Source organism: Dermochelys coriacea, chromosome 6, assembly GCF_009764565.3.
Source record: "Dermochelys coriacea isolate rDerCor1 chromosome 6, rDerCor1.pri.v4, whole genome shotgun sequence".
NCBI classification, from domain to species: domain Eukaryota; kingdom Metazoa; phylum Chordata; order Testudines; family Dermochelyidae; genus Dermochelys; species Dermochelys coriacea.
In genome coordinates, this window is record NC_050073.1 from 104,740,110 (window position 1) to 104,767,240 (window position 27,131).

The 27,131-nt window shown below is 42.8% G+C and overlaps 1 protein-coding gene across 4 annotated transcripts; it reads left to right on the forward strand.

The window, feature by feature from the left end:
- The first annotated feature begins 1,655 nt into the window (after positions 1-1,655).
- On the forward strand, positions 1,656-22,190 carry LOC119858031 (cholesterol 24-hydroxylase). Of its 4 annotated transcripts, none has more exons than XM_038407846.2 (15): positions 1,656-2,173; positions 7,732-7,809; positions 8,112-8,193; positions 9,299-9,372; positions 10,213-10,299; positions 11,388-11,526; positions 12,605-12,715; positions 13,530-13,686; positions 14,075-14,140; positions 15,588-15,660; positions 16,155-16,239; positions 16,967-17,077; positions 17,410-17,498; positions 18,047-18,113; positions 19,066-22,190. In XM_038407846.2, the coding sequence occupies exons 1-15, from the start codon at positions 2,046-2,048 to the stop codon at positions 19,225-19,227; spliced, it is 1,509 nt and encodes a 502-aa protein (XP_038263774.1). In that variant the 5' UTR covers positions 1,656-2,045; the 3' UTR covers positions 19,228-22,190. The 4 variants fall into 4 exon arrangements, with proteins under 4 accessions (XP_038263774.1, XP_038263775.1, XP_043372464.1 ...); XM_038407847.2 differs by having other exon boundaries at positions 1,682-2,173; positions 14,078-14,140; XM_043516529.1 differs by having other exon boundaries at positions 1,771-2,173; positions 14,075-14,149.
- Positions 22,191-27,131: the final 4,941 nt, after the last annotated feature.

Here is a 27,131-nt window from a genome sequence, read left to right on the forward strand (position 1 = left end):
CACCAACTCAACACCAGACCAACAGATGCAAAACCTGCAGACATATCTTCACTGCTACAATGATCGATACCTCCCACAACGCATGGTGATTCACATGGGTCCTACACATGGCTATCATAACATGTGGTGTACCCCATCCAGTGCACTAAATGCCCCAATAACAACTATGTAGATGAAACCAATCATTATGCTCTCAAATGAACTCACACAGGAAAATGATAAAAGACAAAACAAAAAACCAAAACCCTATGACTTTTCACAAAACAATCACTCCATATCTGATCTATTAGTCCTTATCCTAAAGGAAAGCTGCACAACCCTTCAAAATACGAGATTAAATCCATAACTTTGCTGCACTCTAAAAATCATGTTCTAAGGCCATGTCTACACTTTCAGTTATGTCAGCAAAACTAATGTCACTAGGGTGTGAAAAACACACCCCTGAGCGACATAAGTTTTGCTGGCATATGTGGTAGCATGCCCAGCGCTATGTCCTCAGGAGAGCTTCTCCCCATAGCTACCACCACTCATTGAGGTGTTTTTATTAGGTTGCCAGGAGAGCTCTCTCCCATCAGCATAGAGCAGCTACAGGAGGGATCTTACAGCGGTGCAGCTGCATCAGTACAGTTGTGCCACTATATATTCACTAGTGTAGACATGGCCTTAATAAAGACACTAGATTTATGGCTTATTACAACAATCTATAACCTACAAACACTCCCTTTTTTGTCCTATGACTGTAGGGGTGTTAATTGACCACTTCCCCCCTTGAATGGTCCTTTAGAATAGGTGTTAACTACTTATGTTAAATCTGTTCCAACTAGTATTTAGCTATGACAGGCTGAGTACCTTTCCCAGACCTAAAGAAGAGCTCTGTGTAGCTCAAAAGCTTGTCTTTCACCAACAGAAATAGAAGTCCAATAAAAGATATTGCGGCCATTCACCGTGTCATTTTATTTTATCTAGCAAATTCTCCAAAGCTCCACCAGGTGGCAGTTTAATACTTCTGTGTTTAAGAAATGCATCGTTCAGAAACCCAGAAACCCATCGCTCTGCCTTGTAGTGATATCATGCAATAATCATAAATGATTTTGATTAAGACATTTTAGCATTTGTGGTCCTAGATGAGTTTACATTTATTTTTAAAGGCACATTATATTTTCCCCTTTGAGCTTTGCTGTCTAAGATGTAGGAAATGAATGCCCAAAAAGTCAGCCAACATCAGAACAACGAAATATCAGGTGATTGTTTCCCGGTTGCCAACTCTCAGGATTTATCACAAGTTTCACAGGATTGGGGGGGGGGGGGACGGGGTTCCCCTCTTAAAGCCCCAGCTCCCTCAGCCTTGTGACTTGTGCGAAATCTCAGATGTTAATTAAAAAGAAAAAAAAATACATTTCTGCTCTTATGCTTGCGATGAAGAGCTTGTAAACATGACGCGAGTGGGATCTCAGAGTTCACAAATCAGAAGGCAAACACAAAGAACCCTATATATATATATCTCTCTCTATAATTTTAATATGAAGATTTTATTGAAAAAAATCTTGGTTTTAGAAATTAAAGCTGGTTTAGGCCAAGCTGGTGATGGGGCGGAGGGGGTGTTACTCGTGATTTTTGAACCAGGTTATGTTATCTAAGGGCAGGGAAGTGCAGCGTTTCTTTGTAACACACGAGTTTCACCTCCCTGTGTCCCTTCAGTGGAATTGGCCCCGTGCTGACAGCTCCCTGGGTGATTATTAACTTTCTGGTTCCCCTCTGGTGAGAAGAGCCGCAAGGCTGCCCCGGGGGCACGCGGGCCGGGTGGGGTACAGGCTGTTGCAGACGCCTTGGCTTTGCAGGGCCCAGCCCGGGGAGGCAGCCGAGCCGGGGCCGGACCTGGGCGCTGCCGGGGGAGGCGCGGCTGGGCTGCCCTGTCTCTTTAAGCGCAGCCTTGCGGCGCTTTCTGCCTCCCCCCGAAGGGCAGGGCCCCGGCAAGGAGTCGGACGCCCGCCGGCCGAGCCTAGCGGCGAGGCGGGAGGGGGCTGCCCAGCGATCTAGCCGCGGCTATGGAGGGGCTGGGGGCCCTGCTGCTCCTCTTGCTCCCGCTTTGCCTCCTGGCCTTCGGACTTTACTGCTGCTACGTGAGAGCCATCCACGCGAAGTACGATCACATCCCCGGCGCCCCGAGAGCGAGGTAAGGGGAGGCCAGCAGCCAGCCCCCGGGGAGGGACAGGGGCTCGGGGGGAGGCAAGGGTCTTGCTGTTTCAGGCATCTCAGTAGCACCCCCCCCCCATTTGACACCCCAGTGCTTGGTCCCCCGGGGGTGGCAGGTTCTCCCTTTGCACCAGCCTGGGTGCATCCGGGCCCATCTGCTGCCCTGCTAATGCCAGCATGGCCCAATGAGGAAATAGGGGAGGGGGCTGCTCTCCCTCCAGGAGGGCTGTCTGTGACCTTGCTGGTATTGCGGGGACAGGCGTGCTGGCCTGACCCGCTTTGGGTGCAGAACTGGCTCCGGCACAGTCAGTGGGAGCTTTGCCATTGATTTGAATGAGGTCAGGATTTCTCCTTTTACGCTGGGGGAGGTAAAAGCCTGTTTAGAGGCACTTTAAGTCTTTTACCTGGAGGGTTTGGCTTTGCGTTGCATGTGTAGGATTTGGGCTCTGGCAATCCAGGAGAGAGGGTTATAATCCACCTTGGGGCTAGCACACCAGTTAAGTGAGCTGTAGCTCATGAAAGCTTATGCTCAAATAAATTTGTTAGTCTCCAAGGTGCCACAAGTCCTCCTTTTCCATTTGAAGCTCTGTTTCTGTCAGTACACTGTCTTTAAACTGACCCTGTTGGCCACAAAGCTCCCCCCGACACACACACACACACACTTGGTCATATCAGAATGTTTGGACCACATCAGCTGACAACAATTTCACCCACTTCAACATATTCTTTCCTTACAGCATAGGTATTCTGTTTTGGCAAAAAACAAAGGTCAACAGATATGAACAGTGGTAAAGAGACCGAAGCACCAAAGTGGCATTGCTGCAACAAGGAGAAACAGCTCATGTAGCGGTATTGAGGCTGCTTATTTCACCTTAGCTTTGGGCCTGTGTGCCTTAGTAAACTGGGGACATACCAGTACGTGAGCAGACACAGCAATAGCATTCTGTTGCATAAGCAGCCACACAAGGATATCAGGTTTGGTTGTGTAACTGCAGTTATCGTGTCTTTCTATTCAGAGTCTACAAATTAATATTAGGGATATGCCAGCTCTAGTCCTGTTTGTAGTTAGACCAAAATGGCTTTCCAGGCCTGTGGCACCATGTAAGGTAAATTTTTGGTTGTTTATTTGTCTTTCTCCTTAAGGATTTTTGGTTTGATTTTCAGCGATCAACCTAGGTAGGATCCTTCAGAATAAGGCTTGTGATCTCTCTATCCCTTTTTAATTTCCAGCACTGCTATATTATGCACGCTATTGAGATTTGTGTGGCTCCTAGTATCAGCTTTATTTGGTCTTGATGCCCTCTTGTATATTTTAGAATAGAAATGGTGGGTAAATTGTTTAAGGTGCTCAGAGCCTTCATTTATGAGCACTTTTAAATTAAAACATTCCGCTGAATAGGTGTGAAAGTGATCCTTGCATGGGGGTTTTGTGCCATTTTTCTCACTTGAATGGCTCACATCTTTGGTTATCCCGTCAAAGGCTTATTTCACATGAGGATTCTAAAGGAAAACATGGAAAAATAGATGTCTTTCCAAACGGACATTTTTTGGATAATTGTCACATGCCGATACATCCCAACCTGAGCAAAGGTATCAGCGTGGTGCACAATAGGTGTTAGGAATCCAGGAGTTTAATGAGTGTTCTAGACCCCTTGTAGTCATAGAATCATAGAATCATAGAATATCAGGGTTGGAAGGGACCCCAGAAGGTCATCTAGTCCAACCCCCTGCTCAAAGCAGGACCAAGTCCCAGTTAAATCATCCCAGCCAGGGCTTTGTCAAGCCTGACCTTAAAAACCTCTAAGGAAGGAGATTCTACCACCTCCCTAGGTAACGCATTCCAGTGTTTCACCACCCTCTTAGTGAAAAAGTTTTTCCTAATATCCAATCTAAACCTCCCCCATTGCAACTTGAGACCATTACTCCTCGTTCTGTCATCTGCTACCATTGAGAACAGTCTAGAGCCATCCTCTTTGAAACCCCCTTTCAGGTAGTTGAAAGCAGCTATCAAATCCCCCCTCATTCTTCTCTTCTGCAGACTAAACAATCCCAGCTCCCTCAGCCTCTCCTCATAAGTCATGTGCTCTAGACCCCTAATCATTTTCGTTGCCCTTCGTTGTACTCTTTCCAATTTATCCACATCCTTCCTGTAGTGTGGGGCCCAAAACTGGACACAGTACTCCAGATGAGGCCTCACCAGTGTCGAATAGAGGGGAACGATCACGTCCCTCGATCTGCTCGCTATGCCCCTACTTATACATCCCAAAATGCCATTGGCCTTCTTGGCAACAAGGGCACACTGCTGACTCATATCCAGCTTCTTGTCCACTGTCACCCCTAGGTCCTTTTCCGCAGAACTGCTGCCGAGCCATTCGGTCCCTAGTCTGTAGCGGTGCATTGGATTCTTCCATCCTAAGTGCAGGACCCTGCACTTATCCTTATTGAACCTCATTAGATTTCTTTTGGCCCAATCCTCCAATTTGTCTAGGTCCTTCTGTATCCTATCCCTCCCCTCCAGCGTATCTACCACTCCTCCCAGTTTAGTATCATCCGCAAATTTGCTGAGAGTGCAATCCACACCATCCTCCAGATCATTTATGAAGATATTGAACAAAACGGGCCCCAGGACCGACCCCTGGGGCACTCCACTTGACACCGGCTGCCATCTAGACATGGAGCCATTGATCACTACCCGTTGAGCCCGACAATCTAGCCAGCTTTCTACCCACCTTATAGTGCATTCATCCAGCCCATACTTCCTTAACTTGCTGACAAGAATGCTGTGGGAGACCGTGTCAAAAGCTTTGCTAAAGTCAAGAAACAATACATCCACTGCTTTCCCTTCATCCACAGAACCAGTAATCTCATCATAAAAGGCGATTAGATTAGTCAGGCATGACCTTCCCTTGGTGAATCCATGCTGACTGTTCCTGATCACTTTCCTCTCCTCTAAGTGCTTCAGGATTGATTCTTTGAGGACCTGCTCCATGATTTTTCCAGGGATTTTTCTCCAGTCCTTTGATTTGAATCTTTGTTCATGTGATAAAGAAAACCATTTTTAAGAGCCCAGTCCTGTGAGATGCTGAGCCCCTTCACAGCTCCAATTGGAGTCAGGGACTTCTGCAAAGAATCCTCTGCACTCCAAGAATCACTGCAGAGCCCTGGAAAACAATGGACTTGAAATGACACAGGGGTGTGAAATGAGGCAGATGTGTGACTCAGACATGCTGGTTTAGTCATTTAGGGCCACACAGTGCTCTCTGTATTAATTAGCATGGCACATCAACAACCTCTAAAAAAATATGCCAGTGGCCTGTGTGAAGAATATATGGTCTGTATTATCTTAGGCCCTAATCCTGCAAATCCTTCTGCACATGCTTAACTTTATGTGTTAAGTCCCATCAAGTGTCCAATTGATCAAAAAAGCATAAGTGGAAAAAAATATGGTACTGTCCTTTCCATGGGAGGGTTCGGGGGGGGAAGCGTTCTAGAGTAGGACCATTGGCGTGTTCCGTCCCCATCAGCCAGCCACTGGGCCAGAGCATGCATAAGGGAGGATTCAGACAGTGGCCTTACCTATACTAGACCTTTGTCAAGCACCAGTGCTGCTCAACCAGCGGGAGCACTAGTGTAGACAGGCCGCTTTTGCCACCAGTATTCCAACAGCTAGAACTGCTTTAAGCAGAGCTGGATAATACTATCTATGGTAAGCTTTGCAGGGCTCTTATCACTGTGGTGAGCCCTTCACACGCTTTTAACATTGTTCTTCTCATAACACCCCAGTGAATTTTACTAATGGGGAGCTGAGACAGAGCAACAAAGTGACTTGTCTAAGGTGACCCAGAACGTTTTTGACAGAGCAGGGAATTGAAACCAGCTGTCATAGGTACCGGGCTAATGCACTAACCATTTGGCCATCTTTCCTCTGTTATAGTGAATTAAACCACTGGCAGCCAGTGTATACAAGCTTCCCACCAGTGTTACCACCAGCGGCTCGGGCAATGGCGGGCTTGCATTGGTGGGAAATTTGAAGAAAAATATTTGTGGTGAGGACAACGACAGTCAACAAATGAGACAAGCACAAAGGGAGCCAGGGCTACAACTTTGCTCCTTCATGCTCAAAACACACAGATTTCTGATACCTCAGCTAAAGGAGAATTTGTTTAGCTAACCGTTAGCAGCAGGGATCCTGTCCTTTTTGGTCCAGTTACTAGAAGGGAACTTCACTGACTCACACACACAAAGTGTTAAAAGAGTGTGTTATAAATGGTTGGCTAATTTTGTTAAATGCTTGACATTTTTAAGTAACTAAAAGAATCTAGCATAAAGAAAGAGAACCTGTGTTGTTTTTTATTATAACTTGTTTACTTTAAAGAGAACAACAGCACAGCTATCTTTGTCTCATTTGGAAAACTGATCCCCTTAAGCACAGCTTGTTGGCTTTTTGAGAAATTGCAGTAGGAAGCTGCTGAGCCAGATCCTACTTCAGATGTATATAAAGTCAGTGGGAATTCTCAACTTGCCTCTAAAAGAATTGACACATAGGTTTTAAATAAAGCTGATGCATTTGATGGATTAACACCTTTTATTCATTTAATTATTTTCCATATTAGCCAGTACTTTCCCTTCTAATGTTTCCTCTTTATTTCATAATTTGAATGAACGAGAACATGTAGACAGAGGGGGCTAATTCTAATCATACTTACATCTTTGTAACACCATTGACTGAGTTACCATGGTGTAAAGAAGTTCAGAGTTGGGCCCACATTCTCTCTTCTGTACATACAATTGTATAACAACTACAGCATGGATTCAGGAATATTAGACTGAAGGCACTGGGTCCCTTTGTCATTGATGCCAAGAAAGTTACCGCCTATAATCCCAAACATCTCAGATTCTTACACAGACAAAAGACTGTCTCATTTTACAGAACAGCAGAGTCTTTGTGCTCAGCCTCTGTTCACAGACCTTCCTACAGAATGCAGAGAACTCTGCAGAACAATTCAAGGAGTCTTGCCTTGTAAACATCAGTGAAGAGGGTGGCGGGGAATGTGTCTTTTAGGAGGGGCTATGGGTTGTGGGTGTGCTTTCTTAAAAGGAAAGAAAATACAAGCAATGCAGACAGCACATCAACGGAAACCAGAACAATGTGACTAAGTTCTACAAAAGCTTACAAGCCACATGAGATCAATGTGTCTAAAAATACACACTCATTAATATGATCTACTCTTGTCCTCAAATGAAGATTTAAAGCACATTTCAAAGGCAAATAAACATGATCGCCATTATTACAAATGGAGAAATTGATACGTAAGGTCTAACTTGTGTCAGTTCGCACAGCAAAGTTAATGGCAATGTTCCCTGCCTCATGAAGACCTGCACATTCTGGGAGCTGAACCAACACATTCTGCCAAGTCCCTTCCAGCCTTTAAATCTATCCCCCATATTTCATTCTGTCCATAGCCACTTGAGTCCTATGGACAGAGAGTAGTGTTTCAGCCTTAGGATTAGACTAAGATCTAGTTTTGTTTTCTCCAGCTTTTTACTGGGACACCTGCCAATTATCTGGAGGATGCTAAAGAAAAATGAGCTGGCACTTGATCTCTTCATACAATGGTAAGTTGTTATATCTCAATAACTTTTATTTTATTGGACCACACCGCCACTCAGTGTTACACATGGCATCATTAACCCTATATTGCAAATTGGGGAACTGAGGCACAAAGCGAGTAAATGATTTGCCCAGGGTCAGTCAGCAAGTCAGTGACAGAGTCAGATCTTGCTGTAAATGCTTTGCCTAGGTGTGGCGGTAGCAGTGCGCATTACACTGTGTTGTTTTCCTTTGAGGGTGTTTTCATTTCACACATGATTGATGTGTTAGTTTTTACCATAATTCTTCTTCTTCCTTTCTCTTGTAGGGCAGAGGAGTATGGCCCCATTATGCGTTTTAATGCTTTTCACAGAGTCTCGCTAATGGTTCTAAGTCCAGAAGGAGTAAAGGTACTGTATAAATCATCTGACTGGAATCATCCTATCCATCCACCCATCTGTCCTCCTATAAAATGAAAGGGTGTTGTGCAGTGTTTGGAGTATGAGGTTAGGAGCCGGAGGTTCTAGTTCTTGCTGTACCGTTTGACGTATACTGTTGCCTTGATTTAAGCCACTTGTGACATCGCTGTACAGGATAGTGGATGCCCGCAGCATTTACTGCAGTCAATGGGAGCTGCAGGTGCTCAACACTTCCAAAAAACTAGTCCACTAACTGCTAGATGCCTCAGTTTCCCCTTCTGAATCATAGGAATAATAGTGATGTGAGATTTGAGCAACTTTTGTAAGGCACTTTCAGATCCTGGGAGGAAAGGTGTTCTAGGGTTAGGCCTGCAGAGAAGCCTTAAATTCTGGAAGTGTACAAATCATAGAATCATAGAATATCAGGGTTGGAAGGGATCCCAGAAGGTCATCTAGTCCAACCCCCTGCTCAAAGCAGGACCAAGTCCCAGTTAAATCATCCCAGCTAGGGCTTTGTCAAGCCTGACCTTAAAAACCTCTAAGGAAGGAGATTCTACCACCTCCCTAGGTAACGCATTCCAGTGTTTCACCACCCTCTTAGTGAAAAAGTTTTTCCTAATATCCAATCTAAACCTCCCCCATTGCAACTTGAGACCATTACTCCTCGTTCTGTCATCTGCTAAATGAGGGAGCCAAACCATCTAGAAAGAAAAGGAGTACTTGTGGCACCTTAGAGACTAACAAATGTATTTGAGCATAAGCTTTCGTGAGCTACAGCTCACTTCATCAGATGCATAGCTCACGAAAGCTTATGCTCAAATAAATTTGCTAGTCTCTAAGGTGCCACAAGTACTCCTTTTCTTTTTGTGAATACAGACTAACATGGCTGCTACTCTGAAATCATCTAAAATAACTCTGGTAGACAAATGTGTTCCTTCCTAATAGTTCACGGGGCAAGTTTGTGTGATTCGTGTAGCCTGTTGCCTGTGGACTTTTGATAAAACAAAGAAAGTATTGAATGCTCGAATGGCTCTTTACAGTCTACTTAGGAAACGAATTGCACTTTATATTTGCTGACTGTGGGATTTCATTTTAGGAGTTCCTGACGATACCACAGTACCCGAAGGATAGAATAACATATGGCAAACTCTATGCTCTATTTGGTGTGAGGTAGGCCAACTCCAATCAAAAGCATCGTGTGCTTAAAATAAACTTAGAAATGAATAAAATGGGAGGAAGGGATTAAATTTGCTTTGATTGATTCTGGATTTGACTTTAAATTGGGATCTGTGGCTAAACTCCAGTCACAATTGGGCACAAGGCACCAATTATATTAACTTTATGAGACTCAAACAGAATCAAGTGTCTTCCTAGTGGAACGATGGAGAGTACGCATGGAAGTCCTTTATCTTTCACATCCTTCCCCTGTGGGATATGCACCTAGCCTCAGAACAGTTGGGCTCCTATGAGCTAAACCCAAAGCAGATGAAACTTTGCACAAGACTATTTTAAAAAATCAATCAATCCCTGGTTGCCCTTTACACTATTGAATCATTCCTTTGTGCATGGGGATATTCAGCTGCTGAATATTCGTCATAGAGGGGGAAATTATCCTGCCATGCTAGCATGATCTACTGAAACATATATGTGGTACTTCAGATATGATTATTTATGATTTTGTACGTGGTAGTATCTAGGACCGTCCAGTCATGGATCAAAGTCCAGTTGTGCTAGGTACTGTACAAACCCAGCTGTCTTTTAAAGTTATTTCCTCCTTCAGTGGCATGAGTGGAATAATATGCTTGGACCAACTTGGAGCTTCCTGAGAAAAGAACGTATTTATAATTGGAAATTACAAAATATTTCCCTATTATAAAACCGAGTAGGCTAATAAGAGCTCAGGCAGATGGGGAAAGGCTGCTATACATGTGGCTTAAAGAATTGAAAACTTCATATCAAATCCCTTGCCAGAAACTTTTTCTTTTCCTTAATCCTCATCTTTTCTGTTAGATTTTTAGGGAATGGCTTAGTGACTGATCTTAACCATGATCACTGGTACAAGCAACGGAGAATTATGGATCCAGCTTTCAGCCGAAAGTAAGGCAAATCTATATCTGAGATTAGCTCCCTATTGTCTCCAAAGAGGAGTTATTAAAATGTGTCAGGTATTTCTCTTCCTTCCCCAATTATTTTAAATTTAGAAGTAACTGTGGTCATTCAGTGGATAGTTCTCATTTTATCCAAAGTTTAATGCATTGTTCTCATGTCAACCATAACTTGTCCGTATTGTACGTACAGTAAATAGAGACTAATTTGTTTCTCCCACTTACATCCATATACACCCAATGACAATAGTAGCAGCAGCAGTTTTTGCAGAGCTATCTATCTAGACAATAGTGATGACACCATATGTCATATCTGAGCGCCTCTCAAGTATCTAAAAAGTGACTTCAAATACCATTTGTCTCCTTTGCTTTCAGTCTTTAGGAGAAACATCTTTATTATTGTGTAGGGTTTTTGTTTAGTTTTGCTTGTGTGTACTAAAGGCATTGGCACCAACTCCGTGGGTGCTCTGGGGCTCAGGCACCCACGGAAAAGAAATAGTGGGTGCTTAGCACCACCAGCCACAGCTGTTTGGCAGCTGGTGGGAAGTGTATGGGGGAGAGTGGAGAGGAGTAGGTGGGCAGAGGCCTCGAGAGGGGGCAGAGCAGGGTGGGAAGAGGTGGAGTAGGGGCAGGGCCTCAGAGCGGAGCAAGGGTGGAGCACCCCAGGAAAAATAAAATTCAGCACCTATGCTCAGAGGGGAAGGTAAGCTAAATCTAGGCATTGTTTCATTTCAGGTCTGATCCAAAGCCCACTGGAGTCAGTGGGAGTCTTTCCATTGACCTCAGTGGGCTTTGAATCAATTTGCTCTGAAAGTGATTCATTCCGTGGTTATGCTTATCTCTGGCAGGATTGAATTCCACAGAAGTAGTGCAAGCAGAATTTAGCTCGTTCTATTGTGCTTAAGCAAGTGATTATACCAGGTGTTTTCTTTAATTTGGAAAAATGTATATAACTAGTTTGGGGTTTAAAATATCATTTGAAAAAATTTTATTCTCTAAATTTTCCTTTGTAAAATAAGTGAAGATAATTTTTCTCTGAACAAAGATGCCCCATCACTAATATTTTTTTTAATTGTCCAGCTACCTGATTGGTTTGATGGAAACCTTTAATGAAAAAGTAGAGGAGCTAATGAATAAGCTTGAGGAAAAAGCAGATGGAAAAACTGAACTGGACATCATGAGCATGATGAGCCGAGTGACTCTGGATGTTCTTGCAAAGGTACAGACTGTCTGACTTCCTTTTTCCACTGTAAGTGACAGAACAGTTGTAGTGCAGATACTTAGACCAAAATCAAGGGGCTGTAGCTATGAAACAGAAAACTTTCCCCTGAATGCCAGTCTAATTCAGGGTGAGAGTGTACCACCCCTACACAGGTAGAGTAGTAGCGTACTCCATAACTAGACCCACTGACATCAGTATGACGCAAGATAATTACTCGCGGAATAAGTTACCACTCAACCTGCCCCAGGGTGGCAGAATCTGATCTGCACTAAAGGATGGAGGGGAAACATTTTAAAAAGTGTTTTAAGTCCCACTTTAGAAGTCCCTAAGTGACTTATGTGCTTTGGAAATAAAACTTTGGCATGTTTTGAAAATTTTGCTCAGGGGCTGTTACACTCAGGCTGTGTGTACTGTGCAATTGGAGGTGTGATTTGCACCTCATGTAGCCATACCAGTGCTAGCTTTCATCTAGCTAGCGTGCTAAAAGTAGCAGGAATTCAGTGTGGACTAGCAGCATGAGTGCATACCCAGGGTCCCAGATGGGCTTATACAGTCCATGCTGAAGCCTACGTTGCCATTTTTGGTTTACTAACTTTGGTGTACCCAAGCTGCAGATCACACCTGCAGTGTAGACATAGCCTGAGAGGGCTCTCCAGGTCTGTGTCTTCTTCTCCCTCTCCTCCAATCTCAAAGGAACATGTCAGTGTTAATTCATATGTGTGTATAGTGTTTCATTGCCATTATGCATCAACAAAAACTTGCCATGGCTGCACCCTCTCTGCAGGAGCCAGCACGAGGTTGGTAGAAGGGAGCAGTAAATGACTACCCCCATTGGGTAAGTAGTGTGACACAGATTGGTGTCTCTGAGCCTTTCTCTCTCTCTCCCAGGGGCCGCTTCTGGTCTTTAGATACGACCCTTTGCTCAGGGCTGTGTCTAAAGGTAGAATGTAACCCTTAGGTACTAGCATGATATAGGAACAGGGCATGGGTCTATTCATGTGGTTTTTAATTATAGATGCAAGAAGTAGAAGGATTTAATCAGCAAATAGCTGCCTCTTTCTCTCAATATCCTCAGGTGGCCTTTGGCATAGAATTAAACACGCTGCATGATGATCAGACACCTTTCCCACATGCCGTGTCCATGGTCATGAAAGGAATGAACGAGATACGTGTCCCATTTGTGCAGGTCCGTACACATCTCACTTAAGTTAGTGCTCTCTTCAGAGTGAAGCTGTAGTCACTGCATGCATATTGACTGGTGAGCACAGTGGGCTGGGATTGTGTGTTTTGGCCCTTTCGCAATAGAAAAGGGATCAACAGATTGAGATGGTTCCTGTGTCTTTCCTTTCCTCTCTCTCTGAAATAAAATTTCAGTAGTAGTTTAAGTAAATCATACACTGAACAAAATATTTTCTTATCTTCTCTCTCTCTCTCTCTCTGAATAGAAGCATAAATGCATCTGAAAAAAGGATCATGGTCTTTACTAGAGCTGGTTAGAAAAAGGGTTTTCTTTCTGTGAAGGGTTTTTTTTTAAGCAAAAATTCATATACCAAAACGTTTCAACTGAAAACCGAAATATTTTGATTTGAAAATGCTGCCACAGTGTCTCATGGAAGTTGTAGTTCAGATGCCTTCTGCTCCCATTTGCCTCTATAGGTCAGACATCCTGGTTAGACTACATCTCCCATGATGCAGGAAAGGGTGCATTTTGATACTTCCTGGGAGTCCTTGGCCATGGCGCATGAGGCAGCTGAACTGAATTACAGCTGCTGTGAGGTGCTACGGCAGCATATCCAAATTGAAATATTTCAATTTTCAAGCATTTGGTCTTTCAACACAAAAACGTAATTTTTCCATGAAGAGCAAATATTTTTAGCAAAAAATTTCATTTAATCAAACCCAGTTTTTTATTTAAAACAGTTTTGACCAGCCCTAGTCTCTACACCTCTTTGGTTTATTCTGCAAAGCTAGTAAAATGACCAAGTGCATTTTATATTCAGTACATGCCAGGAAAACAAAAAATAATAAAGGAGATCCAGGAAAGTGTGAGACTGTTGCGCCGTGTAGGAAAGGAATGCATTGAGCAGAGGCGAGAGGCAATCCAGAATGGGGAGGAAGTCCCACGAGATATTCTTACTCAGATCCTGAAAGAAGATGGTAGGAAACTCAACTTTCTCTGATTTCATTATTCTGTGAGTTGATTTGCAGGGTTAAACAGTGGATCCAAACACACCCAAAATTTGGGGATTCACTTCTGGATCTGAACTTTGAGGTACAGTCCTTTCTAACATGTTCAGGAATGTTTCTTTCAAGCTGAAGATCCAAACAAGGATTTGTTTACAAGTGGGACTTTGTCCTGGAGATTTTGCCCCTTTCTGAGTTTAACATATACCTCTTTTTACATTTGGAATCAGAACTTGGGTTCCAGGTTCACCACTGAGCCTCCCCCACCCTTCTAGCCCCCTGCCCTCCCACCCCCAATGACCCCAAAATGTTGTTAAAGGGGCAAAGTGAACTTTTATAATTACTTTGTTTCCTATCCCAGCAGCTCAGGAGGAGACTAGAGATGATGAAACTATCCTGGATAACTTTGTCACTTTCTTCATTGCTGGTTTGTACAGTAGTTATTTTATTACTCTGACACATAATGTGGGAAGCTATTGAAAAGAGTACGCATTCCCAGGGGGTCTACAATGAGAGTTGCTAAGGGCTTGATTCTCTCTCTGACACAGGTGTAGGTCAGGAGTAACTCCATTGCAAGTTATAGTGGTGTAAAACCAGTTTGAGTGAGATCTGGAGTGGGAAATAAGAAAATGAAATTTATCCCTCCCACTCATCAGATAAACATAAGCGAAGAATATCTGGACCAGTAGCTCCCAAGCTGTGGTCCACAGAGCAGCACTTGATGGTGGTCTGCAAAGAGCTGGTTAGTCTCATGATGCTATCTCCTCCCCTAGATCTCATTGAAAGTAGCTAAAAGACATTAAGGGAAATGTGGTCTAAATGCAATTCCTATAAAGGGGGTGTGTGTTGAAAAAAATGTACTCAAAGAATAGTTATCAATGGTTTTCTATCACACTGGGAGGACACATCTAGTGGGGTCTTTCAGGGTCTATTCTTCATCCAAAACTAGTCAATATTTTGATTAATGACTTGGATAATGGAGTGGAGAGTGTGCTTATAAAATTATGAATAATGCCAAGCTGGGAGGTATTGCTAGCACTTTGGAGGACAGGATTAGAATTCAAAAAGACCTTGACAAATTGGTCTGGAATCAACCAGATGAAAATCAATAAAGACAAGGGCAAAATTACTACACATAGGAAGGCAAAATCAAATGCACAAACACACAACTGGGAGTAACTGGCTAGGAAGTAGTACTGCTGAAAAGGGCTCTGGGGCTTCTAGTCGATCACAAATTAAATGTGAGACAACAATGTGATAAGGCTAATATCATTCTGGGATGTAATAATAGGAGTGCCTTATGTAAGACACAGAAGGTAATTGTTCTGCTGTACTCATCACGGATGTGGAGTAGTGTGTCCAGTTCTGGGCACCATACTTCTGGAAAGATATGGACAAATTGAAGAGTCCAGACAAGAGCAACAAATATGATAAAAGGTTTGGAAAACCTGAACTATGGGGAAGATTTAAAACACCTGGTATGTGTATTCTTGAGAGAAAAGATTGAGGGGGGACCTGATACTCTTCAGCAATGTTAAGGACTGTTATAAAGAAGATGGAGATCTGTTCTTCTCCGTATTCACTGAAAGTAGGACAAGAAATAGGCTTGATCTGCAGCGTAATCTGTTTGTGGTTTTTATTGTTGAAGGCCTCTTGCATGCATATCTCAACATTTATATGATTTCATTCATTTATTGCCTAGCACAGTATTAAAATTAAGCATTTGGGGCTTTTTTTTTTTTTTTTTTTTTTTTTTTTAGAGGCCTCAATCTGGCCTCTGGTTTTGTGGTCACAGTTGTATTGGTGCCATTCATTTTGTATAGAATAGTGATTTTTTCAATGTTGCTTTTTAAATAGATTCTCAATATTTTTAGGTCATGAGACAACTTCTAATCAGTTATCATTTACAATAATGGAACTGGGACGGCAACCTGAAATACTAGAAAGGTATGTACACTCCATGCTTAGTTTGCCAGGCCAGCTCTCTGACTCTAGGGTGAGCATGTTGTGCCCCATAATAATTATAAGGACTATTAAATAACCAGTATTTATTCATAATAAATCCTAACCTGTGTTCCAAAATAAATAATATTTAATGCAATTCACACTGTAAAGTAAAAAACATGGAACTGAGATTTTTCAATTCTATTTAAGTAATTTAGAAGCCTTTATACAAAGCTGGTCTTGTCTGCAGATGGAATTTATCACCTTTGACTGTGTTATACTTTATGAATACTGCCATGGTATTGATCCTGGAATATTTGCTCAGGCAGTCGGCCTTTGGAATCAATAGGCATTTTGTCTGAGGGAGGAAGGCAAGGTCAGGCTCAATATTAGAACAGTTTAAGAAATAAAAAAAATAAAATAAAAAAAGACTGTTCACCTGGTCTAGCAGGAAATGGATGTTGGTAACTTCAGCTTCTCCTTCATTATACCTCTAGACTTCATGCTGAAGTGGATGAGGTTATTGGAGCCAAGAGGGACATTGACTATGAAGATCTTGGGAAGCTGGAGTACTTGTCACAGGTACAGTAGGAGAATGAGGCCAAAGGGCAGTTGACGTTGTTTTGCAGCACTTTTGCCATGTCATAGCACTGCCATTAGGGACTCTGAACTGGTTTCATTTTATACAATCAAAAGCAACGATCAATTCTGACAGTGTTTGTCCTAGCTATTCTGAGCTCTCAGGGTAGCATAACTTTGGGAGAAAAGATGTTCTTGGGTTTTCACTCTGAAATCGCACAAAAATCCTTGCCTGCTTAGTTTAATTATTATTGGAGCATAGAACTAGGTTTCTCACTCACTATATGTTTCAAGTGAATCTCTGCCCTTATTTTGACAACATGGGTTTGTAGCCTGGAACTCCACCCCAGAGAGTCTGACTTAGGGTGACTGACCTGGTTTCAGAGCCTGAGCTCCAACCTGAGTGGTAATAGACTTTATACGGCTATTTTTAGCACTATGGTGCAAGCCCCACAAGCCCAAGGCAGTTGACCTGGGCTCTTCGTCTAGTTGCTGTGGGGTTTTTTTTCATAGTGTTCTCCTTACACACAAGGCAGTAAGAAGGGCAGAAGTATATGTATTTAGCTGTCCTGCCTTGCTAGCCATCAACTTCTCTAGCTACAGCCTTACTTATATTGTTCACCCTCCAGATCAATGACCTGATTGGAAAGGCTATGGGGGAAGAATTGACATCATCTCTCTTCTCCCCATGTTGTAATAATTAACACTTTGTTACTCTGTGCTGACACAGGTTCTCAAAGAATCCCTCCGATTATACCCTCCTGTTCCAGGGACCGTACGTTGGACAGGAAAGGAAAATATCATTGAAGGCATCAGAATTCCCGCAAACACTACTCTCTTTGTGAGTTTGATGGCTGCATCCAAAACATATCAGGTTGTAGGTCCACACACAATGGAGTTAGACACTGCAGAGCCAGAATTCTCTGTTGGCATGGTTCTTTGACTTCAGGGGAGTTACGGCAACAGAGAATTGGGCACTGAAGACCAAAAGAGTAAGGTGTGAATGGGGCTTTTGGACCCAGTTCCTGGCAGTACGTCAGATCCAGTGATGGGGAGGGTGATGCAAAGTGTTTAGTTAGAGACAAACAGAATTATTTTTGTCCTTGTGAGCCATCAGAGAGGCTTTAGCACTGTGCATCTCATAAATAATGCAAACACACATTTTATTGGCAGTTCAGCACATATATCATGGGAAGGTTGGAAAAGTTTTTCAAGGACCCACTGACCTTTAATCCTGACCGATTTAGCAAAGATGCACCAAAGTGAGTATATTTTACTACCATGTTACCAAAACGTACTGAGTAACCATTATGGTAAGAGCTTTAACAGGGAAAATATGTTTATTATTGTAGCTTTATGCTCAGATGCAAATCAAAGCATCATTATTATTAATAATAATTTTGTGTTTTATATAGCAGCTTTTTATCTGCAGTTCTCAAAGCACTTTACAAAGGAGGGTATTATTATTATTATTTATTAACATTTAGACTGGAGTAGCACCCAAAGGCCAAATCAGATTGAGGCCCATTGCATTGGGCACTGTCCAAATATATAATGAATGGCAGTCCCTGCCCCCAAGAGTTTACAGTGTCATTTCCCCCATATAACAGGAAATGGGCACAAAGACGTATGATGCTATTCTGCTGGTAGGTTAAGAAGATGGTGCCTTAATGAGTCAAAGGTGTAAAGAAGTTATTGCTAAGCAATTAAAATTACAGTTGTGATGAAATATTTGACTTATAAACCAGCATCTCTCATCCCAGTGCAGCCATCAGAATAAATGTTGTAAAAAATTTTTTTTTCCTCATAGGCCATATTTTACCTATTTTCCATTTTCTTTGGGACCCCGTTCCTGTATTGGACAGATATTTTCACAGGTACGCAGGCCTCTGAAGTTTTGGTGTATCCCACCTTTTTCATAGATTCCAAGGCTGGAAGGGACCATTGTGATCATCTAGTCTTACCTCCTGTATAGCACAGACCATAGAACTTCCCCAGAATAATTCCTGGAGCAGATCTTTTAGAAAAACATCCAGTCAGAATCCCCCACAACCCCTAGTAAATTGTTCTAATGGTTAATCACGTTCACCATTACAAATTTATGCCTTATTTCCAATCTGAATTTGTCTAGCTTCAACTTTCAGCCATGGGATCGTGTCAGACCTTTCTCTAATAGTTTGAAGAGCTCATTATTAAATATTTGTTCCCTGTTCAGTCAGATCACCCATAAAACTTACCTTTGTTAAGCTAACAAATTTTAACTGTTGCTTCATTGGTACATGCTGTGCCATGTTGCTGAAGCAATAGGCAATTAGACAGGCCCAAAGGCATAGAGGCAAAGCTACTGACCCGGCCTCTTCCCCTTACAGCTGGGATCCCCAAGGCTGTCCTGATGCACATTTGTGGACAGTGCAGGGAAGCTGGCCTTGCTGTTTGTTCCCTGCTCTGTAGCTCTTGTGTGGAATCTTCTGTTTTTCCAGTCTCCCATGCTGCTAATGGGGCTCATCTAAATGCAGTTATACCTGCGCTGGCAATCCTCTTATTAAAGTGGATTGATCCATACCCTCGTCTCCAAGTAAGACCTAGAACTTAAACCAACAGACGTATCTTTGTGTCTGTAATATATCTCCAATTCGGGAACGCTGCAGGTGACTGAGGAACACCCCTCACAGGGGAAGCTCTTTCCCTAATGGAGTTACAATAACACGGTAGCTTGTATCGTTTTAAATCTCTGTATTTTACAGAATTGCCCAGTGTCTTCAATTTAAATCTCTTCACCAAAGCAATATTTGCATCTGCTTATTTCGAGTTTTCTTTTTTCCTTAACAGATGGAGGCTAAAGTGGTGATGGCAAAACTGCTTCAGAGGTTTGAATTTCAGCTGGTGCCAGGGCAGAGCTTTACAATTATGGATACAGGAACCTTTAGACCAAAAGACGGCGTAGTGTGCAGATTGAAACCATGGATCATTACAAAAGGGTCCCAAAAATAATGGGAGTGGGGAGCAATGGAGTCAAATGGTGGTGGAGTTTCCCCACGGATTTTAGAGATTTTGCAATCACTTTTGAGGGGTGCTATTTAGAAAATGTTGTTAGCCCACCCCATAATTACTGTGGAGAAGTTCAGGAGTTTTAGTGTGGCTGTTTATTTGAAACTTGTTGATCTGGAAGCTTTGCAAAAAGCAGACTTTTAATCAGGTACTGCTTGGCTCTCATCAGAGTTCGAAAAACCACAAGAATGTCATCTCTCACTCTGCTACGTATGATGACAAACAAACCTAAAGCCAAATCCTGGTCCAGATTTTTCACTGATTTCAGTGGAACCATTGGGCATAAGTTCAGAAGCATATGAGCACTTAAACAATGAATCAAACACTTGGTTGAATTGTACAGCAGTTTTGGTTTGAGTTTGGGGGTAAAAGTTTGAGTTCATTCTTATTGCACCCAAATCATTTCCCCCACCCGTGCTGTAAACTGCAATAGTGCATGTTATCTTTGCTGTGAATATGATTCAATATATGAAAACTAATGGCAGGGGAGGGGATCAGAAGCTACATCTATTGTCTATCCTAGAGCTGTGCAAATACTGGATTTTTGTGGTTCATTGACAATTCCAAAATACCGGTAGATTAAAATAATTGTTTCAGAATGAGCAAAAAATGAATTTTTTACAAAAAAATTTTGGCAACTCAAAAAAGTAAAAAAAAAAAAATTGTATTGAACAAAATATTTTGATTTCAAGCATTTTTTTATGTTTTTAATTGTTCAGTTTTTAATAAAATGAAGGTAAATTTCTAAATGAAAAGTTTTGAACCAAAACATTGAAACATTTAGTTTTGAAAATTTCACTGAAGCATTTCAGTTTTTTGTGAACTTTCTTCTTAGGGTTTTTTTCAGATGAAGTAATTGGACAAAACTGCCATGAATTTGTAAAACATTTTGGTATTGCTCACTTGGCATTTTTGCCAAAAAATTTGTCCATATCTAGTCTTTCCTCCTTTCTTGTCTGTCTCTCACTCTGTCTTTCACACTATCCTTCTCTCCAGCCCCAGTCCATGTTGCTCAGTGAACACACAGTGGAAGCAAAAGTTGTGCTGTGTCTTAGTATTACCCTGTACTACTTCTACAGCTGACATTAGCTGGATTGTAATATGACAGTGCTCCATGCCTGACAAAGCATTCAGCTGGATTAGCTTCCAAATGGCCTATCTCAATTAAAGGAAGAACAACTTGGGAAAACGCTACTGTTTAGAAATAGATGGTAATTAATAGATGATGGGGAACATGACCCTGTCTTGGATAAAAGGAGTTCAGGATAATTGGAGCTGAACTGTGTTCCTTATCTCTTCCAATTAAGATGAGCAGAAGACAAGCTGTGATGTGGTACAGCATCCGTCTGTTCCTGTAGGGCACTGTACACTGAGTTCCCATTGACTTCAGTGGGACAGCTCATGGGCTAAGGTACTATTCAGCATAAATAAGGGCATGATAATCTGGCCTATCGCATTGATGCTATCACTCCGACAGCATTACTGTCTTCGATAATGTCCTAAGGTGCACATGCAGTCAGGTATAAGGCCCTGCAGTTGCGCTTGCTCAGTCACCTGCCAGCCTAATGAGCAGAGCTGGGATGCATCCACTAGACCACCTGATGGATTGCCCCACCTGGCTGGCTGAGGAAGCTAGCAGGCTTGCTCTTCAGCCCAACGGCAGCAATTCACTGGCTGCTCAATGCATGTGCCTGTGGTTATGCTCTGTTTCTGTGCTCAGCTTGCTCCAAGCCCTGCTTCTGCATTACTCTTTCCTGACTATCCTGTTACACACAAATAAAGGGACTCTATCTTTCTCAACAAGTATGTTGCTGGAGGTTAATATGGGACCGAGCCAGATGCCTTTTTGCTTAAAGTCACCTGAGGACATTGCAGAGGTCTGGATGCCCTATCAGGGGTGAGGGCTGTTGTGATAATTTGGCCTACAAAGATACCCTAATTGTGACCTCAACTGTGAAAAGTGAATAACAGTTCATAGAAGTGACGCAATAGCCAATAATGTTGACGGGAAAAGGTTAAAAAGATGGAATTAGTCCGAACAAAAAGGCCTAGTAATATACTTCAAGAACTGCATTAAGATCATGCCTGATAAACAAGAACAGTGTGAGACTGGAAGCCAATGAACCAAAATTGGTGTGTTGGAAATTAGCCTAATTTGTGGACAAAATATGAGGGGATGGGCAATTCTGCCTACCGATCCTCAAAAAGAGACTTTGAGTGGGAAAGGCTACTGGGCTGCTGGCTGACTGAAAGACAAGAGAAGGAACAAGCTTTTCTTCACAGTTGCCACCTCAACCATCTCCTGGGCCCTGTACTGTCTCTCTCTAATCCTGAAAGATGTCTTGAGCAGACTGAGCCAGAGAGAGTGAACCAGTTGACATCACCAGTTTTGGCTAAATCCCATATGCCACCTAAGAGGTGAGACTTTGACTGACAAATATACACCTTTGTGTGTTTCTTCCCCACCTTCAACAACAGCTCCAGCCGATTTCAATTAACTTCTCTTTCTCCCCCCAAAGGACATTTTTTACCATCTTTGATAGCATCTAAGACTGTGGTTTTTAACCTTTTTTTCTTTTGCAGACCCCTAAAAAATTTCAAATGGAGGTGCAGACTAGTTTGGAAATCTTCGACATAGTATGCAGACCCACCAGGGATCCGCAGACCACAGGTTGAAAACCACTTTTATGTAACAACAACCTTTCACGGACACCTTAGACATAGTTTGTGGACCCCAGATTGAAACCACTGATCTATGAGACTGTCAAACAAGGGAGGGGGTTCCTTTGAAAAGGAAACAAGGGATGTTATTATAATGAAAGCCTTACTTAGTACTTTTCAAATGATTTAACTGTTCTTCCTTCTTTTCTGTATCTTTAATTAAAGACTAAAATTATGTTCAATGATGATGTGTTTTCCATGGTATTTATAGTCCATAAGACTAGCCTGCTAGGTTGCTATATTATATATCCTGTCTTTAGTGGCTGGTATGATTATGTTATTATGGCTTATATTTTTGTAATGGATAATTTTTGTAAACATTATGTCATTATATTTGGCTGTAATGCAGGAACCTGGATCCTGTATTATTAACTAGAGCAAACTTGCATGAGTGTTTGTAACCTGTGGCATAGATAAATGGCCTACCGATTATCCTTTTAGATTTTGGGAAACTGAATGTGTTTACCAATTCTGGGACATAATAATAACCACAAGAACATGGAAGTAACGGTTCAAGCCAAAGGTAACAAGATATCAGATAATGGGCATTAATATGTATGAGTATGATAGAATAAGTGTACCCTAAGATTATGTGGGTGAGGAAATGTAATTTGGGCATGGAAGTTTGGGCACTGACATGAATATTCAGGATAGTATTAAGACTCTATAAGAGGGCAAACCACCATATGGAAATTATTCTTTTAGATCTTTAGTTCCCCTTTGTTTAGCTACCAGCGTAGTTTTTGCAGTATAACTTAATTACTCAACACTGACTCTGCTCTCTACCATCTCGCCATTGAGGAACTTGGACCATTGGACTCATCTAGCATGCCAGAGGCAAGGCTTGTCCTGTGTCTCTTATCACCAGGTCCACAAGAAGGGTGTTAATATGCTAGTTTAATTAGCATTTGTGAGGAATGTTACCATGGGTACTATTAGAATGGTATTATTTCTTTTTAATTCTGAGGTCGGAGCTTTGATGACCTTTTCCTTTAATAAAAATCTCTGCTTTGTTCTCAGCATGAGTGTTCTTGCCACTCACCCTGAGGGTCCTTACAAAATATTGAACTCTTTGCATTGAATTCTGTAGCCTGATTTCAGGACAAGAACCTTATTATCTTCTGTTCAGATCATTGGTGAGCCTGTAATAAATCATCCCTTTAAAATCAGGTTAGCATATTAAGCAGGTTGAAGTTTCTGTATACCAAACCTTGTCCAACACTCTTTAATGTTGGACATTTTCAGGGTCGCATTGACACCTTTGGCTCTTTGGGCCTATATATTCCATCTAAATTAATAGCAGAGGGGTCTGTCGCTAAGAACCTGTTGAAGTGTCGGAAAGCCTCGGAGGTAGAGGAGTTATTGGATCAGCAAGGAGCCCATGGAAGGAGCTGGCAGAGCTGTGGATACCTTGCCAAACAACAGCACAAACTAGGGTGACCAGATGTCCTGATTTTATAGGGACAGTCCCGATTGTTGCGTCTTTTTCTCACATAGGCACCTATTACCCCCCACCTCCTGTCCCAATTTTTGACACTTGCAATCTGGTAAGCCTAGCGCAAACATTTCTGGAGTATGAGCTGTCCTTACAACCATGATAAACCGCAGAAGCTGCTAGTCCCGAGCTGTTTAGGTAGTCACCTACCTAATTTTTCACACAAAACTCAAAATGAAAGAAAAAGCAAGAAAAGTGTCCCAATACAGGGAAAATAGTAATACTATCTCTGGATTCAGAGTAGCAGCGGTGTTAGTTTGTATCCACAAAAAGAAAAGGAGTACTTGTGGCACCTTAGAGACTAACAAATTTAGCTCAAATAAATTTGAGTCTCTAAGGTGCCACAAGTACTCCTTTTCTTTTTATCTCTGGACTGTGCCAGATCAGTGCTTATTACCCATTGCTTCCATCAGGTGGCAGGCTTTCATTTCCAACTGTCAAACCCGGCCCTGCAGGCCTGATAGTTTCTTAGGAGCCAACACCACAGGGGAGAGTAGATGCTTCCCAGGCTGGTGGATTGATGTTGTGCCAAATCTCTGCAGTGTTCTTCTGTCAGTCCTGTTTCCCTTGGGTTGCAGGGGGTCTCCATCCCTCTGGGAAAAGCCATCTTGGATCAAGCAGGGGCTTGAGCAAGCTGCTGCATGGGGCCTTTTGTGCTGGCTGAAGCGTGAGATTTGTTTCTAGTCTTTGCCCTAATACAGAGCTGCAGATATTAAAAGTAATGTGTGTGCAATGTAGAGCTTCCTGTTCTCTCCATGGTCTAGGGAGGACGTTTGTTGTGTGTCACTGGCCCGGAAGGCAGGGTGGCAGGATGGAGCAGGAGGGTCAGTGTAAATCATGGGGATAGTGCCTTGAGTGTGTTGTGCGCTTACACCCCACAAATCCCAGCCATCCCAGAGACCAGCCTGAATAACGCTGAGAGAAAATCAGAACATTCTCCTCTCTTTCTGTTGTGTCACAGCAAACCCCACTCCCAGCACAGTGGGATGTGTTGGTCTTTGCTGATGAGTTCCAAATCTCTCTTGCTCGCTCACTCCTTTCCCTCTCTCTCTCTGGATGGACTGTGGCTGCTTGTGCACTGTTAGATCTATGGGCAGAGAATGCTAAACTCCTCTGGGGTAGGGACAGTCCCTTCCTCATTCTGACACCGGTGACAGGAGAGTCAGCAATGGATAGCTGGTGCCACCCCAATGGTATATCCTACTACTGTCTTCACAATGGTAGCACTCTCTTAGAATTGCTCCTATCCAAGGGCAGTGCTGCATTTCAGCTGATTATTCTGCCCACTCAGCTATTTTGGTTTGTTCACACTCCAGCTTCCCCCAGAACCGAGTCCTTGTTATTCAATCTAGGTTTCCTCAGCTAATTTGTCAAGAGACCTGTCTCTTACCACATCACTTGGGTGAACTTAGGCAAGAATTTAGGCAAGAAGTTGAATCCGGACCTGGATCTCTTTCTAAATTTCTCCACCAGCTCCATCTCTATGGAAACCTGAACTGATACCCCAGAGCCAACCCCCACATCTCTATGTGGCATTTTTTTGCTCACTTGTTGACACTGCTCAAGTGTCCATTGAAGAAAGGTTAGGACAAATGAAGTACAACAAACAGATCTGGGGGCTTTTGTATTCCCTTACTAAGTTGCTGGTGGACAGGAAAACACTCTTGAACAATTGTTCAGACCTTCACCAGATGCTGACATATGGGGAATGTTCAGATGTAAATGCTAAAGACCTCTGTGTCGAATTGGACAACATCAATGTTCCCTCTAATTTTTTTCATCCATGTGTGGAATGAATTTTGTTATGTGCACCGAGGTGATGTGTGGATATGCCCCACCGGTAGAATAAAAAAACCTAGACAATTATATATAATATATGTTTTTAAAAAGTTACTATAAGGATAATTACTCCAGCCAGGATAGGTTAGGCTTTTTAGAACACACGACTCAAAGAATTAAATTTAAGAATAAGAGAGAAATAAAAATTATGAAATGCATAGACTGGTCAAAAAACAAATAACACACTTTGAAAGAATAAAATTACAGAGCATATATGTGCATTGCAGGAAGTACCGAGAAGTAACAACAACAATAATGCAAGTATGTGTTGGGAGGGAAGTGCGAAAAACTGTGTGTGAGAGAGAGAGCCACAGAGACTGTGTGTGTGATGACAGACTGTGTGTGTGACAGAGAGTGTGTGTATTGGAGAGAGACACACAGAGAGTGTGTGTGTGTGTTTTTGTGAGTGAGTGAGACAGACAGTGTGTGTGAGAGAGACAGAGACACACACACACAGACAGTATGTGTGTGTGTGGGGGAGGTGACCTAGCGACAGTGTGTGTGTGCAACACAGAGACAGTGTGTGTGCTGGTTGCTGGGGAAGTTTCCGAGAGATGCCGTGTGCTGTCTCTTTAAGGCACTCACTGAAAGCTCTCCTGCTCCTGATAGCTGTCCCCTCTCCCCTGCTCTGCAGAGGTGGGGTACAGGGGGGAGGGGGAGAGAGAGAGTGTGTGTGTGTGTGTGTGTGTGTGTGTGTGAGTTAGAGAGAGAGAGAGAGAGAGAGACAGAGATTGGGTAAGCTGGCTGCTGGGGAAGTCTTTGAGAGACCGTGTACTGTCTCTTTAAGGCACACACTGTCCAGAAGGCTTGTTCACACCTCACATTGCAGCAGCTCTCCTGCTCCGAGTCCTGAGCCCTCTCCCCTGCTCTGTGGAGACAGGGTACAGGAGCAGGGGGAGGGAGACACCCTGACATCAGCACCCTCCTCTCCCCTGCTCTGCACAGCCAGCCGGATGGTTCGGGGAGCTGCTGCAGGAGCAATGTGGCTGCAAAGTAGCAGGGCAGGGGAGGAGGGGGCACCTGAACACATGGTGAGGGATATGTGCGGCTCTGCTAACCGAGTGCCGCCCGACTGCACAGCTTAGCGGGAACACAGGACAATATCCGTCGCACCTTGCAACACCGGAAGCACTCTTCATTCCAAGTTCTCCAATTCATTCATGATGCAGAGCTGAAGGACCCTCTTCCTAATGTGTGGATAGCTTTGAGGATTCTGCTCATGTTGCCGGTCACAGTCATGTGTGGTGAGCACAGCTTTTTGAAGCTCAGGCCCATTAAAACATATCTTTGATCAGTGATAGCCAACGAGAGACTGACATTGCTTGCTCTTTTATCACTTGAAAATGCCATTGGCCAGTCTTTGGATCTCTCTGATCATAGAATATCAGGGTTGGAAGGAACCTCAGGAAGTCACCTAGTCCAACCCGCTGCTCAAAGCAGGGCCAATCCCCAATTTTTGCCCCAGATCCCTAAATGGCCCCCTCAAGGATTGAGCTCACAACCCTGGGTTTAGTAGGCCAATGCTCAAACCACTGAGCTATCCCTCCTTTTCAAGTGCTGTGCTTCCCTTCACAAGGGCAAAGGCAAGAAAAAGCAAGATTTGAACTAAAGGACTAGGGTTAATATTCTAAGACTGTCACCAACTGTAACACTATTTAATGTTGGGCCACCCAATATTGGTGCACAGTTCAATTTCTTGATGTTAGTACATTTCAGTTATTCTTAAAATTAAAAGCGTAGAGAAAACACATTTTTTATTTGCTTTTATATGGCATGAATAAATACAGCTTTA

What these genes read in the sequence shown, in the direction of transcription:
- LOC119858031 (XM_043516529.1), top strand. Translation starts at nt 2,046, where the DNA reads ATGGAGGGGCTGGGGGCCCTGCTGCTCCTCTTGCTCCCGCTTTGCCTC. An exon ending in CCCGGCGCCCCGAGAGCGAG is followed by an intron (nt 2,174 to 7,731) that starts GTAAGGGGAGGC and finishes TGTTTTCTCCAG; the next exon opens with CTTTTTACTGGGACACCTGC. An exon ending in CTTCATTGCTGGTTTGTACA is followed by an intron (nt 14,150 to 15,587) that starts GTAGTTATTTTA and finishes CAATATTTTTAG; the next exon opens with GTCATGAGACAACTTCTAAT.